The sequence below is a fragment of the Sceloporus occidentalis genome, unplaced genomic scaffold, assembly GCF_023333645.1.
Source record: "Sceloporus occidentalis isolate IW3139 unplaced genomic scaffold, rSceOcc1.0.p SCAF_54, whole genome shotgun sequence".
Taxonomy (NCBI): Eukaryota; Metazoa; Chordata; class Lepidosauria; order Squamata; family Phrynosomatidae; genus Sceloporus; species Sceloporus occidentalis.
In genome coordinates, this window is record NW_028317034.1 from 5,543,815 (window position 1) to 5,560,951 (window position 17,137).

The 17,137-nt window shown below is 42.7% G+C and overlaps 1 protein-coding gene across 1 annotated transcript in view; it reads right to left on the reverse strand.

Moving 5' to 3' along the window:
• Positions 1-863: 863 nt before the first annotated feature.
• LOC149288060 (G protein-coupled receptor family C group 6 member A-like) overlaps positions 864-17,137 on the reverse strand; it is a 43,730-nt gene continuing 27,456 nt past the window's right edge. Inside the window, exons 5-8 of the mRNA XM_089492186.1 lie at positions 2,985-3,842; positions 2,737-2,886; positions 2,364-2,481; positions 864-1,693 (exon numbers count right to left, since the gene is read on the reverse strand). Of these exons, the coding sequence (XP_089348312.1) occupies positions 864-1,693; positions 2,364-2,481; positions 2,737-2,886; positions 2,985-3,842 (1,956 nt within the window). The remainder of the gene's footprint in view (positions 1,694-2,363; positions 2,482-2,736; positions 2,887-2,984; positions 3,843-17,137) is intronic.

Consider the following 17,137-nt stretch of genomic DNA (forward strand, 5'->3'; position numbering starts at 1 on the left):
ACCGTATTGAAAGTATGGATCCAGTTACACTCGTTGCAGGAGAGCCCTGGACCAATTACCCCCCCCCCCCCTTCTAGGACATGAGCTATGGCAACAAAACAAAATTAGGCCAATTGATGCTGAAATGGCAAAAAGTGTCTAGCTACTGGTTTTTCGGTTTTATGATCTCGATAGGCATTCCTAATTGGTGATTTATGGCCCCTAATCTTGCAACATTTGATTAGTTTGCACATTTTCAAGTTGCTTTAACTTCAGGATAGCCTTATGTTATTCTTAAATCTTCTCACTTTAATCTTTACCATTCCAGGCCATTCCACTATATATTTATGTCTTTCTGTTTCTGTAAAGAATACCTGTATCCCTCTGTATTCCTCTAGATATAAAAAATAAAATAAACAGCAACAAATTAACCGATATAGGAAAGGCTGAATTTGGATGCATGTCTTTTTTCAGCCTATATAACTATGTAACTATGTAACAGAAAACAATACTTCATTTTTTCAAAGCTTCGGAAACAATTTACTTGTATAAAAAGCAAAGAGGATATAATATATGCATAAATATAGATAATGTATTTTACGAATTGATATATCTGCTTGCCAAGATCTTATCAAACAGAGCAGTTGTCATAACAAAAGTGACTTTATTATCATCCATACAGCCTTGACGTCTCCCTTAAAATATTTTTTGCTAGCCATTTAATATTAGACTTGACCTATAACATTTTTAACTTTCAATCATCAAGAACTTCACTTGTCAATTATAAATGTAATGGATTTCGCACTTACTCACTTATTCACTACCAAATATATACTGTAGTTTTACATATGCTATGACTATTAACTAATATACTAGCAATTGTACTATAAGCTTTTATGTCTTTTCCTAACAGTAGTTTCACCTCCTGGAACACCAGTTGTTGGGATATGTAAATCCAAATTACTTGGTAAAGTGGGCAATGCTGTTCTCCTTACCCTGCAGAAAGCCCTGATACTATGCAGATATCTCTCTCTATTGTTACTTTTTCTTTTGAACAATATAATGTAACATGGTGCTAAAAGATGGCAGGCTATAACCCCATATACTGAAGCTAATATGGCAACAATCTGCACAGCTGAGAGATACATGCCACTGGTATGCATGTAGACTGGGATGAAGATAATCCATACAAACATGTAGATGAGCATGCTGAATGTGATTCTCCTGGCTTCGTTATATTTCTCAGGAAATTTCCTACCCTTGTAAGCTAAAAGGAAGCAAGTCAATGCAAGAAACCCAATGTATCCCAACATGATCCCAAAGGGAACATAAGATCCTTCATCACATTGCAGAATTAGAAGATATGGTATTGTGTAGATCTCTGCAACAAATGGCCCATTCAATAGGAGCCAAAATATGCAAATGCACATCTGAACTCCTGTTAATACACCAATTATAACAACTGGTTGGTAAGTTAACTTGCTTAACCTTTTGGCTCTTTTTGCCGATTCAAATGCTAGTATGATGAGTAAAGATTTAATCAATATACAACAAACACAGAGGGTGAAGCTCACACCATAGAGAGGTTGTCTGATCTGACACATAATATCACTTGGGTGACCAATGAAAAACACAATGCTTGTCAAGCTTACTAATAAAGATAATATCAGTGGGTACGTATAACTGCCCCCTGCTGCTTTAACTACTGGAGTATCTGAATGTTTTAGAAATAAGAAGCCTATTATTGAAACTAACAGAAAACCAAAGGATGCAAAAGCTGCCAACGTGATAGCAAACGGGTTCTTCCAGTGTAAAAATTGAGTTGTCCTGTTTTCACATTGAGAGCTTCCAACTTTTGACCACTGTGAAAGAGGACACTTCAAGCATTCATCCATATCTACAAGGAAGAAAAATAAATTTTATTTTAGTGACTTTACTGACTTTGTACAAGTGAGCATAGAAGAATTGATGCTGTTTTGAAGGCAAGGGGTGGTCACACCAAATATCAATGTGATTTAAATTCTTCTTCACTTCACTCACTTTGTTAAATTATAAAAACAAACCATAAGCATGTCTATTTTTAAAAGTGTCCTTACATTACAGTATTATTTCATATCTGCCTAAAACGTTTGCACAGTATTATATATTATAAATTAGGTTAAAGTCATGAAGTCCATATATACAGTGGATATAAAAAGTCTACACACCCCTGTTAAATTCTTGTGATTTGAAAGAATGAGACAAAGAGAAATCATGTCAGAACTTTTTCCACCTTTAATGTGACCTATAACGTGAGCAATTCAATTGTAAAACAAGCCGAAATCTTCAAAAACATTTAACTATATGTTAAGTGTGTCCTTTACTATTTTTCATGCCATACATACCAGCTGCAGGACTGTAATATCCTTCTGTACATGGGATACACTTATAACAACACGTTGTGTATGAGTGTTGTTTGTAATAGCCAGCAGTGCATGTTTCTGAGCAATTTGAAAAGGGAACCTGTAAATACATAGACACAAATTATTAAGTGATTGAACTGGTACATATTAGAAATAAACTGCTTGTACTTGGAGATGGACTTTTCTCATCACATTAATAATTTATATACCACTTGCCATTTCTTAGTGCAATATAAACACAGCTATTGCATGGATAATTCAGGGAAGTATATTTTTATGGCTAGGTTGGTACCTCATTGTGTCTTGTATTCCAAAAAATCAAACTTCTGTTTAAAGTGATAGTGCCATTGGATACGTCATATTTCCCAACAAAGCGAAATTCTATAGAATTCTTCATTTGTTGCCAATTTATTATGTCATAGCCATTCAGGACATCACCCATAGCATCAAAACTAAACATCTCTCCGTTGAAGGAATAATTCCCATTCTTTAGTTCCTTGAGCCACTGTAAAAAAACAAGTTACATTGTAATAACTAGCATAAACATGTTTTGTTACCAAAGAGTACTGCTAATTACTGTTTTTAATGTAGCTTTTAACCTACCTGTCGGGGTGAAAATTCCTTATCCTTGTCACATTTGCCATTTTTGCATATTATATTTTTGAGAGACTGAGCAATTGCTGTCACAGCCAGAGATGTGCTGTATACTGTGCTCCACGCAGTATTCTGCAACAAATAGTCATCATTTGAAGACATTACATTGTCCACTATACATGCTAGAGGGGATTTCCTCTGAACATAATCAGGAAGAATGCAGTTCTTTGATGATGAGTTTATACACTGTAGATATTTTCTGTAGCTATCTGGACAGCCAAATCTCAGTTCTTTATATTCTTCAAGGAACCTGTTTGATACTCCTTGTCTTGAAGGATGAAGAGTTTGTAGAAATTCGGCAAAGCCCTCAACATTGCCTACTTTAAAGTCAACTCCAAGAATGGTTCCAACCTTTTCAATACCTTCAATACTAGAAACTTCTTTTGAGCTTGACCACACATCAGTTGCAATCCATACCTTTGATATGTTCATTCTTATGCATCTTTCAAAAAGTTTTATGACAATAGAGCTTTTTACTACAACAACTACAACATTTGCAGAACTCTTTGTGAGTTCCTGTGTTATTTTGTCCAATTCAACAGGCAAAGAAGAATGATTAACATATGATGGAACAACTTTAGAGAATGCACTACATATTTGTTCTTGTCTAAGGTACTCAGTCAAATATTGAATTGCAGAACGTCCATAATCATCATCAGTTGCAATAACTCCTACCCAGTTCCAGCCAAATGATTTGATCAGCTTTGCAATAGCAATGGTTTGGTATATATCATTTGGGACAGTGCGGAGAAATGAAGGGAACTTCACCACATTGCTAAGAACAGCAGCAGACGATGCAGGGCTTATCTGCATAAAGGCAAAATAAAGATTATTATTATAAGTGAGTTAATGCCCAAGTATGTTTTATGGAGGTGCGTGTGGAAGTATGGAGAATGGCATACAAAATGCCTACATTTTTTACCTACACACACACTCTTTACCTGAACAATTTCAGTACAAGACGTATGCCTGAGTATACATAAGTATAGTATCAACAACAATAGGTATGGAGTATAAATTAATTCACATGATAAGTGGAATAAACATGAGAATTCATTTTATTCACAGCAACTATTACTTAATATTGGTTCATAGCAACCTATGTAATTATGTGTGTGATTATGTAATCTTAGGTCATATAAACTGAAATAATTATTTAACCTTCATGTTGATACACAATTAGAGAAGGTTTTCATAAGCATGTTTGAACTGATGCAATGTACAGAAATATTATTAGGGGGCCAGCATGGGCCAGAGTGGGCCCTGACTGGGATCCTGAGTAGGGCTAGGCCTTGGCCCCAAATTTGGTGAGCTAGGGGTAGGGTTAAATTGGATAGTTATTTAAGGGGTTGTGTCACGAGGCTGAGGGCCATTTTGTTGTCACCTTACCCTGTGTTGTTTATCCCTCTGCATTTGTTTATTGTGTTTGGGTGGTGGTGTCATGCTGTCACAGCCAGGTTAGTAGCTTACAAGGCATCTAGAGGGTGTGAATGTTGTGGAGGGGGGGCATTTGGTGGCAGGTTACTGGTAGGTGGTGCTGGGAGCCTCAAGTTTGGGTTTGGGCATCTTGGTATGTCCTTCCCTGTGTAGCGGTTCCTAGTTTCCTCAGCGACTTTATGGGTTTTGTTAATTATTTATGTTTATTGATGTTATTATATTTATGTGTTCAGTTTGGTAGTCTTTACCCTGATGTTGAGCCTAAGGTTGCATGGCAATGACTTGGTTAATAAATTGGCTGTGGCCTTTTCAACCCATTTTTTTATCTGGTGTCTGTTGTTATTGGGTAATGGGAAATTGGGTGGGGGCCTGGCCCAGATATCGAAGGTACTTCAGTCATGGTATTTTATGAATGCAGCACGTTTTGCTAATATGGGTGCATGTAGTATCATCAGGGCCGGCCTTAGGGGTGTGCGAGCTGTGCGGCCGCACAGGGCGCTACGGCAGCAGGGGCGCCATGCAGCCATCCCATCACTAACGTCAGGGCCGAGGCGGCAGGGAGAGGGGCGCTGAGTGGTCGCACTTGAAAGTTTTTAGCAACCGCTCTGCCCCCTTTGAGTCCTCAGCTCCCTACCGCTGCCCTGATTGCGGTGGTGGGAGCTCGAGGCCTTTGTCACAGTGCAGTGCTTCATGATGAGCGCTGAAATATGACGTGATATGCCAATGCTCAGCAGTGAAGCTGTGCATGCCGCGGCAGGACAGAGAGACTGAGCCCTCCCGCTCCCACCACAGGACTTCACCAGGGTAAGTGAGCTGCAAGGGGAGGGGGTAGATAGTAATAAGGGGGGGAGAGGGGGTAGATAGTAATAAGGGGGGAGAGGGGGTAGATAGTAAGAAGGGGGAGAGGGGATAGATAGTAAGAAGGGGGTGAAAGGGGATTGATAGAAGGGGATAGATAGTAAGAAGGGGAGAGGGGGTAGATCGTAAGAAAGGGGGAGAGGGGGTAGATACTAAGAAGGGGGAGGAGATTGTAAGAATCTTGAAAAAAAGAGTGAGAATGAGTAAGAGAATTCATGAATTAATGTGTAGATGAATTGTGTGAATGCGTGAGGATGAATAAATTTGTGTGTGGATGAATTTTGTGAATGTGTGAGAGAATAAATTAATGTGTGGATGAATTGTGTGAAAGCGTGAGATAATAAATGAATTAATGTCTGTATGAATTGTGTGAACGAGGAAGATAATGAATTAATTCATGTGTGGATAAATTGTGTGAATGAGAGAGAATAAATTAATGTGTGGATGAATGGTGAGAATGCATTAATGTATATGTGTAAATGATTTGTGTGAATGAGTGAGAGAATGAATAATTGTGTGAATGAATTGTGTAAATGACAGATTGAAGGAGTGACTGTATAAGTGTTTTGTGTGTATGATAGATGTATCAGTGATTTGGGGAAAGGCAAAGATGGCACAAGCAGGGTGTTTGAGCTTTGGTGACCAAGATGGCACGGGCAGGGTGTTTATGGGACAAAGATGGCACAGGCAGGGTGTTTATGGGACAAAGATGGCACAAGCAGGGTGTTTATGGGACAAAGATGGCACAAGCAGGGTGTTTGAGCTTTGGTGACCAAGATGGCACGGGCAGGGTGTTTATGGGAGAAAGATGGCACAGGCAGGGTGTTTATGGGGCAAAGATGGCACAGGCAGGGTGTTTATGGGACAACGATGACACAGGCAGGGTGTTTATGGGACAAAGAGGGCTCATGATGGGCTGTTTGGGGACAAATATGGCTCAGGCTGGGCTGTAATTTGTGTGTGTGTGATCTGGTCAAGTTCAATGTGGACACCAGGGCTGGCTTTGGGGTGTACAACCTGTGATCTATGCCTGTAATTTAATTTTTTTTATCTATACCTTTAATGCTGAGTTTAAATGTGATTTCCAGTTGATCTATACATGCAAAGCCGGATTTTTGTGTTAATCTGTTGGAGTATAGCTGCAATGCTATACACGCAAGTGTTGTTTACATGTGTTGTTTATTTGATCTATACCTGAACTACAGGGAGGAAGGAAAAGAGAGGTGTGGCTTAGTGAATGAGGGGACAAAAGGGAATAGTACGGGAGAGAGGACCTTTCAAAGTCACAGCAGAGTCAGAAGGAGGGAAGACTGCACTAGGGTCCAATTTTTTTTGTTACAATGTTGTTTTGAAAATGTTTTTGTTACAAAGATTGCACTGTTAGCTGTCTTTTTTCTTATATTTAATGTATTTAAGGTACATTATTGTTACCAGTGTTTCCAGTTATATATTATTGTGCTTGTTTGCACTTGCACATAAATAATCTCTAATTAAAACTAGATTTTTTCCCTTTCTTTTTTGTCGAGGGGGGCGCCAGAGAAATAGTCCGCACAGGGCGCCTGAACACCTAAGGCCGGCCCCGAGTATTATGATTTCTGTGGGCATTTAACAGGCCTTCTGCTTTCTGAAGTGCGAGATGCATACAAAAAACAAACAATATGTAAGGTCCCGGGTCCTTGGTCAGACGGCTACTAGGACCCAGAGCGCCCAAAGATGGAGTTCAGGAGTTATTGCACAGTAGCGGAGTAGGACAGGGCCTGATGCAGGGTGACCGCACTCTCCAGGGTGTTGAGCACGTGACATATCTGCGGTTATCCAGTTCAAAACAAAGTAATAACCTGCAGGCACCCTGGAGCAGGTGTGAGACATAACGGAACATTGAAATGGGCAGGATGCTGGAGGTTGGGAGTAGGGAAGCTAAACAGAGTACAGGAGAAAGGAACACATGTGATGGAGTAAGGAGCCAAAATCCTTTAAGCGAAGGATAGGACAGCTTAACTGGGACATGGGGAGAGGAGCCAAAATTCTCAGATGATACCGGGAAGAGAGGCAAAGGCACATAAAAGACTGACACACATAAACACAGGGCTAGCCTAGGACTATGAGATAACAATTGGCGATTCCATCACATCTTATGGCCATAGTATGCTTAGCCCACCACTACGACAAAGTACTCCAATGAAGGTGGGTCCTAACGTTAAAACCCTGCTTACGGAGGTACTAAACAAACCAAACATGAAATCTAAACACATAGCACTGAGACATAACTTTAGACTGCTGACTGAGACAAACAGAACACACGGGTGGGGCAAGGACTAGGGAAACTGTAGCAAGGTAAGGGAAACAAAAGACATGCAGCTCCGCAACCCGGATGGGGCCTGACACAATTTTTTATGGATAGATTGTTTTGGTGGTTATGCTATCAAAGTATAAAATGTATCAATATTTTCTCTAGCTTGTGTACATTAGTGGTTAAACGTCATGCATTTAATCGGCAAAGAATGCCAATAAGCAGGGCCTGACACAATTTTTTATGGATAGATTGTTTTGGTGGTTATGCTATCAAAGTATAAAATGTATCAATATTTTCTCTAGCTTGTGTACATTAGTGGTTAAACGTCATGCATTTAATCGGCAAAGAATGCCAATAAGCAGGGCCAAATTTACTCCAGAAGGAAGAAGGCTGAAAAAACGGTGAAGCTTTATGGTAGCCTCAACTTACTCCACAGGTTTAAAGCACAGAGGACATATTCATGCATATCTATACCCAGAATAGAAATACAGCCGCTGAGGAGAAATATATACATAGTATTGCTTCTGATCCACCTCTCTTACTTTACAACTGATAATATAATGTAAGAAACACATATCATGTACAATATATGTTAAAAGAAAATAAATGCTGTACCTGTGGGATAAAATGGGTGTTCAGAATTCTGGAAACTGCAACAGAAATTTCTGAAAACATTTCTCCAACCACAACTTTAACAGATGGCTTAATTTCTGTATTGTTGCAGCCAACAGAGTTGTTCACTGAAATAGCCTCTGGGATTAGTCTCATTATTGCCTGAGTGGCTTTCAAAGAATCAGAGCATGAATCGTAAATTTCATAGCCTAGAGTAACACCTGGTAAGAGGGTAGAATTATTTATCTTTTCAATCACATGTATGAATGAAAAGGCAGCAACCATGCTCCGTAGCTGCAACCTGGAAAGAAAGAGCACTATTATATCTTAACATCAAGATGTCTTGGGGTATGAAAAATAGAAATCGAATGACTTCATCAGTCATATTGTATTGAAATTGTAATATAAGAAAAACATATAAAACATACAGAAGAGCTTTTGTATGCTACATTACCACATGTCCTATGAATGTTTAATAATAAAAACTATTCTAACAACAATAACAATATTAACAAAATATTCTAACTATTAGAACTGGACATCCATAGATGATATGACAATATAAATGTTGATGTTACAAAACTGTAATAAATAGTAATATTAATATGTTAAAAAAATATAGTATGAAACTTACCCGGTACAAATAAACTCTTTTGAATATGGTTGATCTAATGGCTTTGAAACCCATTCATGAATGGGAAAGATTCCTCCTATTATTATGTCACCTGGTTGTTGAGCGGCTGCATATTCAGGGGTACTACAACACAACAAAAGATTCCAGAGCAAACAGAAGGAAAGAGTTTGAATAATCAGATTTCCATACATGTTTCAAAAGCTCCTATCAGACTATATACTGATTATAACGTGAAGGTGTTTCAGTATCATATTACATGTAACCTGATATTTTCTTTGTAGGTCAATTATAATATATGCTTGCAGGAATTATGCAAACAAATGGACTGTAAGCTAGACAGATTTGTGTAGCCAGTCAAAAACAAATATGCAGTTTTAGCAAACAATTTTAATACTGTTTTGCATACAAAAAAGTTACCTCATTGAAAGATTAGCGAGTTGTCTAATGCATCATTAGTGAATTGAGATGAAGTATAGAAGAGGATTTAACCACTAGACTTGTGCATTCGTCTTCGGGCGAACATGAAAACGAGCACGAAGAGGCCGGTTTTTTGTTCGTTCCGAAGGAACGTAGAACAGAATACAGTGCCGGCAAACCGTAGGCGAAGACGAAGACTCACAATCACGAAGAATCGAAGATTCTTCGTGATCGTCTTCGTTTTTGCCGCGCAACCGCCAAAATTTCAAACAGGAGTGAGCTGATCCTCGTCTGTCCAATCAGCTCACTCTTGTGACGTAACGCTAAGGGTCTCGTCCAATGCCTGTGCTGCTGTTTTTTGAATTCTGAAGGCGCCTTTATAAGACCAGAGCTTGCCTGAGAGATCCATTCATTTTTCGCTGTGACTGCTTTGGCAACACTGCTGTGCTGCATCCGAGCGTTACAGAGAGAGATTGTTCTGTTCTGTGTGAGACTGGTAAGCCTTAGCCTGCCATTTCTCACTGTGTACTTCATCCTCACTTCAGTGCTACTTAATTAATATATTTAATAATAATAATTTGATTAATTTAATTTTTTTAAAATTAATTTGTCATCGACTTTAGTGTAAGTGCTGTTGAGTTGACAGTGCACCCAGTGCCTCAGTGGCACTGGGGTGCCCTTGCCCTGGGCTGGCACTAGTGCCTATTGCCTGTCCTGCTTAAATAAATTAAATAGAATTTATAAATTACAATTTAATAGAATCTATAATTTAATAGTTCATTATAATATTATATATATATATATATTTGTCAGTCATATATATATATATACTATAGTATACTAGTGTAGAGTGTACTGTAGACATTCATCTACTAGTGTCTAATTTAAAATCAGTAATATTAATTAATATAATTAATAATTGAATTCATTATAAAATTATATATATATTTGTCAGTTATAGTTAGTAATAGTATACTAGTGTAGAGTGTACTGTAGACATTCAGAACATCTACTAGTGTCTAATCTAAAATCAGTAATATCAATAATTCTCTAATTCTTTCTTATCTTAATAGTTAATTAAATTAGCTATAAATAAAAGTAATAATATTAATTAATTACTACTAGCGTATAGTTCAGCTAATCTTATTAGTACTGGTGCTGCAGCTCTATAGTTTGTGCTTTGTTTTAGCAACAGTAAGAGACCAAGTCAATTTTTCTTAATTAATCTTTCATTTTATTTCATTTGTTTTGCTCACCTCAGTCCATCAGTGAAGTGAACTTGTTGGGCTAGTGAGTGCAGCCGCATAAGTGCTGTGTTTTTTTTTGATCAGCAAGCAGTGACGTTAACTGTTTTGCAAAGATTTTCTCATTTATTTTACATTTTATTTCAATTTTATTAAAAGTACCCTTAGTGTTTTGCTCACCTCAGTCCATCAGTGAAGTGAACTTGTTGGGCTAGTGAGTGCAGCAAGCAGTGAAGATAACCGTTTTGCTGTGACATTTTATTTTATTTCTAATTCTTTTCAAGAAAAATTGACTGTGACGAGCTGTACTAAGCAAAGCTTCAAGCTACTAGCTGTAGTACTAAAATAATTCTAATCTTCTTTAATCTTAATCTATAATATATTATAAATAATAATATTCTAATTCATAATCTATAATATAAGTAATTCTAATTCTAAATTCTAATTCATAATCTATATTCTTCTATCTATAATACATAATATATAAGTAAATTAGTTCTAATCTATTAATATTATATAACTTAATATTAATTAATAAATCATATACTGAATCTGATTTAACCTCACTTTAGCTTAGTGGGTTTGAGAGCGTCTGCCTAGAGGTAGACTTATAGTAAGGAAATATAGCTTTAGGCTAGCATAGTGGTAGGCTAAGCTCTTAGGCCCGTTGTCAGGACCCTACCGGTAATCGGCGGGGGTCCTCACCCGGCGGCGACACCGCCGGGCGCCCGCGTCCTTGGCCACGTTCCGGTCGGGTCCCAACCCGTCGGCGGCGGAGGTCCTTACCCGGCGGCGTCCCCGCCGAGCAACCACGTCCTCGGCCACACGGCACGGCATCTCCGTGCCGCAGGCCGCGTCCCCGGTCTCCGTTGCGGCGGCAGCCGCACGCGGCAGACGCAGGGAATAGCAGTATGGCGGGGGGGGCGTGTCCTGCGGTCCCAGACCGCTGCTAGCAGCCAGGGGGGGCGTGTCCTGCGGTCCCAAACCACCACTGGCAGCCAGGGGGGCGTGTCCTGCGGTCCCAAACCTCACTGACAGCCAGGGGAGGGGTTAGGGACTAATTGACAGCCACAGAGAGAGGAGGAGTATCAATTAGGCGGGCTATTTAAACCTGCAACCCTGTAACTTCATTACTTGGTTGTTCAAGTTCCCTACCGGATTCCTATACCCTGTAGCTGTTATTTCTCTATTTGGATTATATGGACTTTTGACCCTCGGCTTGATTCCTGGACTTTGTTTTTGGATTACCCCTTGTACTGCGAACCTTCTGATCGATTTACGGACTTTGACCCTCGGCTGGATTTATGGACTTTGTCTTTGGATTACCCTTGTTGTACTGCGCACCTTCTATTTGATTACACGGTCTTTTGACCCTTGGCTAAGATACTGGACTTTGTGTGTTGGATTGCCCTTACTTCACTCCCTTGCACCCGGTGTCTCTCTGCGCTGCGCTCCGAACCCCACTCAGCCTTGACATAACAACCAAGTCATATGGAGCCTGCAGGAGTCACCGATGCCTTCATGGCGCTCACGCAGCAGATTGCAACTTTGGCTCACACCATGCAAGGGCTGCAGGATAATCAACAGACCTTGCAAGCCCAGGTGCAAGCCCTACAAGCAGCTCCCATAGCAGCGGCTCCACCTGCACCTCCTGTCCCTCCTCCTATTGCCGACGCTATGGCCGCACAGGCACCTGACCCTCACGTACCGCTCCCTGACCGGTTCTCCGGGGACCGCTCCAAGTATAAAGCGTTTATTACCACCTGTGAATTGCTGTTTGCCCTTAAACCCAGGGCCTATGCCACGGATTTCGTAAAAGTGAGAACCGTCATTTCTTTGCTCATTGGAGCCCCTATGTCTTGGGCTCACCACCTTCTGCAGGCGGATCACCCGTCCTTGAATAACTGGGAGGACTTCCGACGCTCCTTGGATGCCTTATATGACGACCCTCACAGAACCACCACAGCGGAGACCGGTCTGAGAGTCCTCAAGCAAGGAAGGAGGCATGTGGAGGAATACGTAGCGGAATTCCGTGGGTTGGCTGTGGAAACTCAATGGAATGAACCAGCCCTTGTGCATCAGTTTCGCTTGGGCCTTTCTGAACAATTGAAAGACGAGTTAGCCAGGGTAGGCATACCAGGGACCCTGGAGGATCTGACTCAACTGGTGATACAGATGGACAGGCGCTTTCGGGAACGGCGTTCGGAACGGTCCGCCAATATTGGTCCTCTCCGTCCTATACCGTTTTTTCATACAACTCCTGCCTCTGCTCCAGCAACGACAGAGGAACCTATGATGATAGGTATGGCTCGTGGGCCGTTACCCGAAGCAGAAAAAGAAAGACGAAAGAAAGCCAACCTCTGCCTCTATTGCGGAGGCCCGGGCCACACTTCCTACCAGTGCCCTGCCTTAGCCTCCAGAGGTAAGCGTTCTCCACCTGTGTATCCTGTATTGTTTGGGGGCTTGTCTAGCCACTTATCCATCCCTGTCTCATTACAGTGGGACGGAAAAAGGATCCAGCAGAAGGCCACCATTGACTCCGGAGCCAGCGAATGCTTCATGGACCTTGCGCTGGCACGTGCTTCAGGTCTCCCAACCCAATCCAAGGCACAACCACTCACGATCCATCTGGTGGATGGCACCCCTATGAAATCAGGCCCAGTAACCAACGAAACCATACCGGTCTCCCTCACCGTTGGGACCGGACACCAAGAGACTCTATGTTTCAACCTGGCACCGTCTCCTTTGTTTCCCATAATTCTGGGGTTACCGTGGCTTCGCCGTCACAACCCCTGTATTGACTGGACTGCTGGTGCGCTGACATTCTCCTCTCCTCACTGTAACAGGCACTGTCTTCTCGATGCACGTTCACCTACACCCCACTTTGTTTCATCCACCGTGTCCACCCCGTCAACCAAGATACCCATACACTACCAGGACTACGCTAAGGTCTTTGATAAAAAGGAAGCGGAACAATTACCACCTCATAGGACGTATGACTGTCCGATTGATTTGATACCGGGTGCCGCTATCCCCTTCGGGAGGATATTCCCCCTGTCTGAACCGGAACTCAAGGTTTTGAAGGACTATATTGAAAGTAGTGTACGCAAGGGCTTCATTAGGCCTTCAACGTCACCTGCGGGTGCTGGTATTTTTTTTGTGGGTAAGAAGGATGGTGGAGTTAGACCATGTGTGGATTACCGTGCACTAAATAAAATCACCATTAAAAACAAATACCCGCTTCCTCTCATACCTGAGCTGATGGATAGGCTACGTGGGGCGTGCATCTACAGCAAGATCGACCTGTTAGGGGCTTACAATTTAGTACGTATAAGGAGGGGGGATGAATGGAAAACGGCCTTTCGTTCCCGCTATGGTCATTACGAATACAGGGTCATGCCATTCGGCCTTTGTAACGCGCCCGCCACGTTCCAGCATTTCCTCCATGACATATTTCGGGATTTATTGGACACCTGCGTAATAATATACCTAGACGACATCCTTGTGTACTCCTCGTCATTGATGGAACACCGGAAACACGTGCGACAGGTCTTGAACCGTCTACAGGAGAACCAACTGTACGCAAAGATTGAAAAATGCACCTTTGAAACAACAAGGATAGAATACCTCGGCTTCATCATAACCCCAGGTCACATCGAAATGGACCCCAAAAAAGTAGAAGCCATATTACAGTGGCCCACGCCAACATCGGTCAAAGCCGTACAGAGGTTTGTGGGTTTCGCCAACTATTACAGGCGGTTCATCAACAGTTTCTCCCGAATCATCCGTCCTATCACACAGTTGACCACCAAACAGAACCGTTTCCAGTGGACACCACAAGCCCAACATGCCTTTGAACTCTTGAAACAAAAGTTCACAACTGCACCCATACTCGTTTTGCCTGATCCAGAAAAACCTTATTTCTTGGAGGTAGACGCCTCTGAAACTGCAGTTCCATGTGGACATACCTCCTACTGCCACCGTTCCACCAGCTGTTGATCGACTACAACTCCTACTACAGGGGTTTCAGACCCTACAGACCCACTTACACAAGGCACAACTGGATCAGAAAAGGCATGCTGATAAACGAAGACAAGCAGCACCCCTTTATCAAGTCGGAGACAAAGTGTGGCTATCCTCTGCCCACATCAAATTACCAGGACCATCAAAGAAACTAAGTCCAAAATACCTAGGACCTTTCACCGTTACCGCCATTTATGGTCCTTCGGCCGTTCGCCTTGATCTCCCTACCACATGGCGCGTACACCCCACGTTTCATGTATCCCTCATCAAGAAATGGTTCCCCGATACGCACCAAAGAAAACCACAAGCTCCTCCACCTCCCCCGGTCTCGGTGTCGGGTGCAGACGAGTACGAAGTGGACAGCATCTTGGATTCCCGTCATCGGTATGGACGCATAGAATACCTGGTTCATTGGAAGGGCTATGGCCAAGAAGAACGTACATGGGAACCTGCCTCCAACTTCCATGCTCCAGTGAAGATTCGTGCTTTCCATCTGGCACATCCTTCCAAGCCTGCACCTGCTCGCCCCCTGAGGTGGCGTCTCCGGGGGGGATCCTGTCAGGACCCTACCGGTAATCGGCGGGGGTCCTCACCCGGCGGCGACACCGCCGGGCGCCCGCGTCCTTGGCCACGTTCCGGTCGGGTCCCAACCCGTCGGCGGCGGAGGTCCTTACCCGGCGGCGTCCCCGCCGAGCAACCACGTCCTCGGCCTCACGGCACGGCATCTCCGTGCCGCAGGCCGCGTCCCCGGTCTCCGTTGCGGCGGCAGCCGCACGCGGCAGACGCAGGGAATAGCAGTATGGCGGGGGGGCGTGTCCTGCGGTCCCAGACCGCTGCTAGCAGCCAGGGGGGGCGTGTCCTGCGGTCCCAAACCACCACTGGCAGCCAGGGGGGCGTGTCCTGCGGTCCCAAACCTCACTGACAGCCAGGGGAGGGGTTAGGGACTAATTGACAGCCACAGAGAGAGGAGGAGTATCAATTAGGCGGGCTATTTAAACCTGCAACCCTGTAACTTCATTACTTGGTTGTTCAAGTTCCCTACCGGATTCCTATACCCTGTAGCTGTTATTTCTCTATTTGGATTATATGGACTTTTGACCCTCGGCTTGATTCCTGGACTTTGTTTTTGGATTACCCCTTGTACTGCGAACCTTCTGATCGATTTACGGACTTTGACCCTCGGCTGGATTTATGGACTTTGTCTTTGGATTACCCTTGTTGTACTGCGCACCTTCTATTTGATTACACGGTCTTTTGACCCTTGGCTAAGATACTGGACTTTGTGTGTTGGATTGCCCTTACTTCACTCCCTTGCACCCGGTGTCTCTCTGCGCTGCGCTCCGAACCCCACTCAGCCTTGACACCCGTGTAAATTCAAATTAAAAATAAAATACTGCTAGTTATTAAATAGTTAATCTTGAGTTAATAATTTCAATAACTTTAGGATTTTGGCAGATTGCACACAGCACAGTGCAGTAGTGCATAGTTTTACTTTTTAAGCAGTAGCACTGAAGAGAACTTCCTCTAATTTTTTTGTCTTTAATTCGTTTTTCCTTTTTTTTATTTTTATTTTTTTATTTTTTTTTTTATAGTTTTTTAAACACTACACTACACTACACTACACTACACACACAACACAAAATTTGAAATGGATCCTCCTTTTGGGACTAAGGAGGGACAAGCTCCATCTACCACCACCACCACCACCACCAGCACCACCACCAGCTCTAAGATGCAGCCTTTGCGTCAGTCTAGTCGGCCAAGTAGGCCAAGCTCTCGCTTATCATTTGGGGAAGCATTGCTTGAAGGATCATCAAGTAAAGGAAAGGCACCAAAAGCAGGCAGTAGTAGTGCGGCTAGGCCCACAAGCTCTATGGTTTTTTACGGAAAGCCTAAAGCACCAGAAGCACGTTCAAAGTTAAAGGGTAGCACAAGTAGTACCAGCCCAGTGACTAAAAAGAAGTGCCTTTTGCCCCAAGCAGCATCTTCCCCATCCACCAGCAGCATGCAAGGTACCAAGCAGAGCCAAATTAGCAGCAAGACTCAGAGGGGTCCCAAACCAAAGCGATCTCATTCCTTTGTAGGGAAAACCACCACCACCACCACCCCCGCCTCTACCACCACTAGTGCTGCGCCTACTGTTCCCACTGGTACCGCCACGCCATGTCCTCCTAGTACCTCTAGCAAGCCACCAAGTCCTTACAAAATTTTTGTAAAGACAGTTAGAGAGAGGGCTACACATAGTGGAACTCCACCTAGCGAGGTAGCAGAGGAGCCTGAGACTGAGAGGCCAAGTGCAGAGTCTATTCTTCCTGCTCGCACTACTACTAGTCACGAGTCTCACGACGATATCAGTCTTAGCTCCAGCCTAGCAGGAATTCCATTCGATCTGGCTAATGAAGAGCTAGACTATGAGCCAGAGGAAGTAGAGGAGATGAGTGGTCAGGAATCAGATTCCTCAGGGAGCAGTGTCCAAATGACTAGTGCACAATTTTCCCCTGAGCCTCCACCTTCTCCGCTACGATCATCACCATCACCACCACCAGCAGCAGCAGCAAAACCTAGCAAATCTAAAGCAATTAGC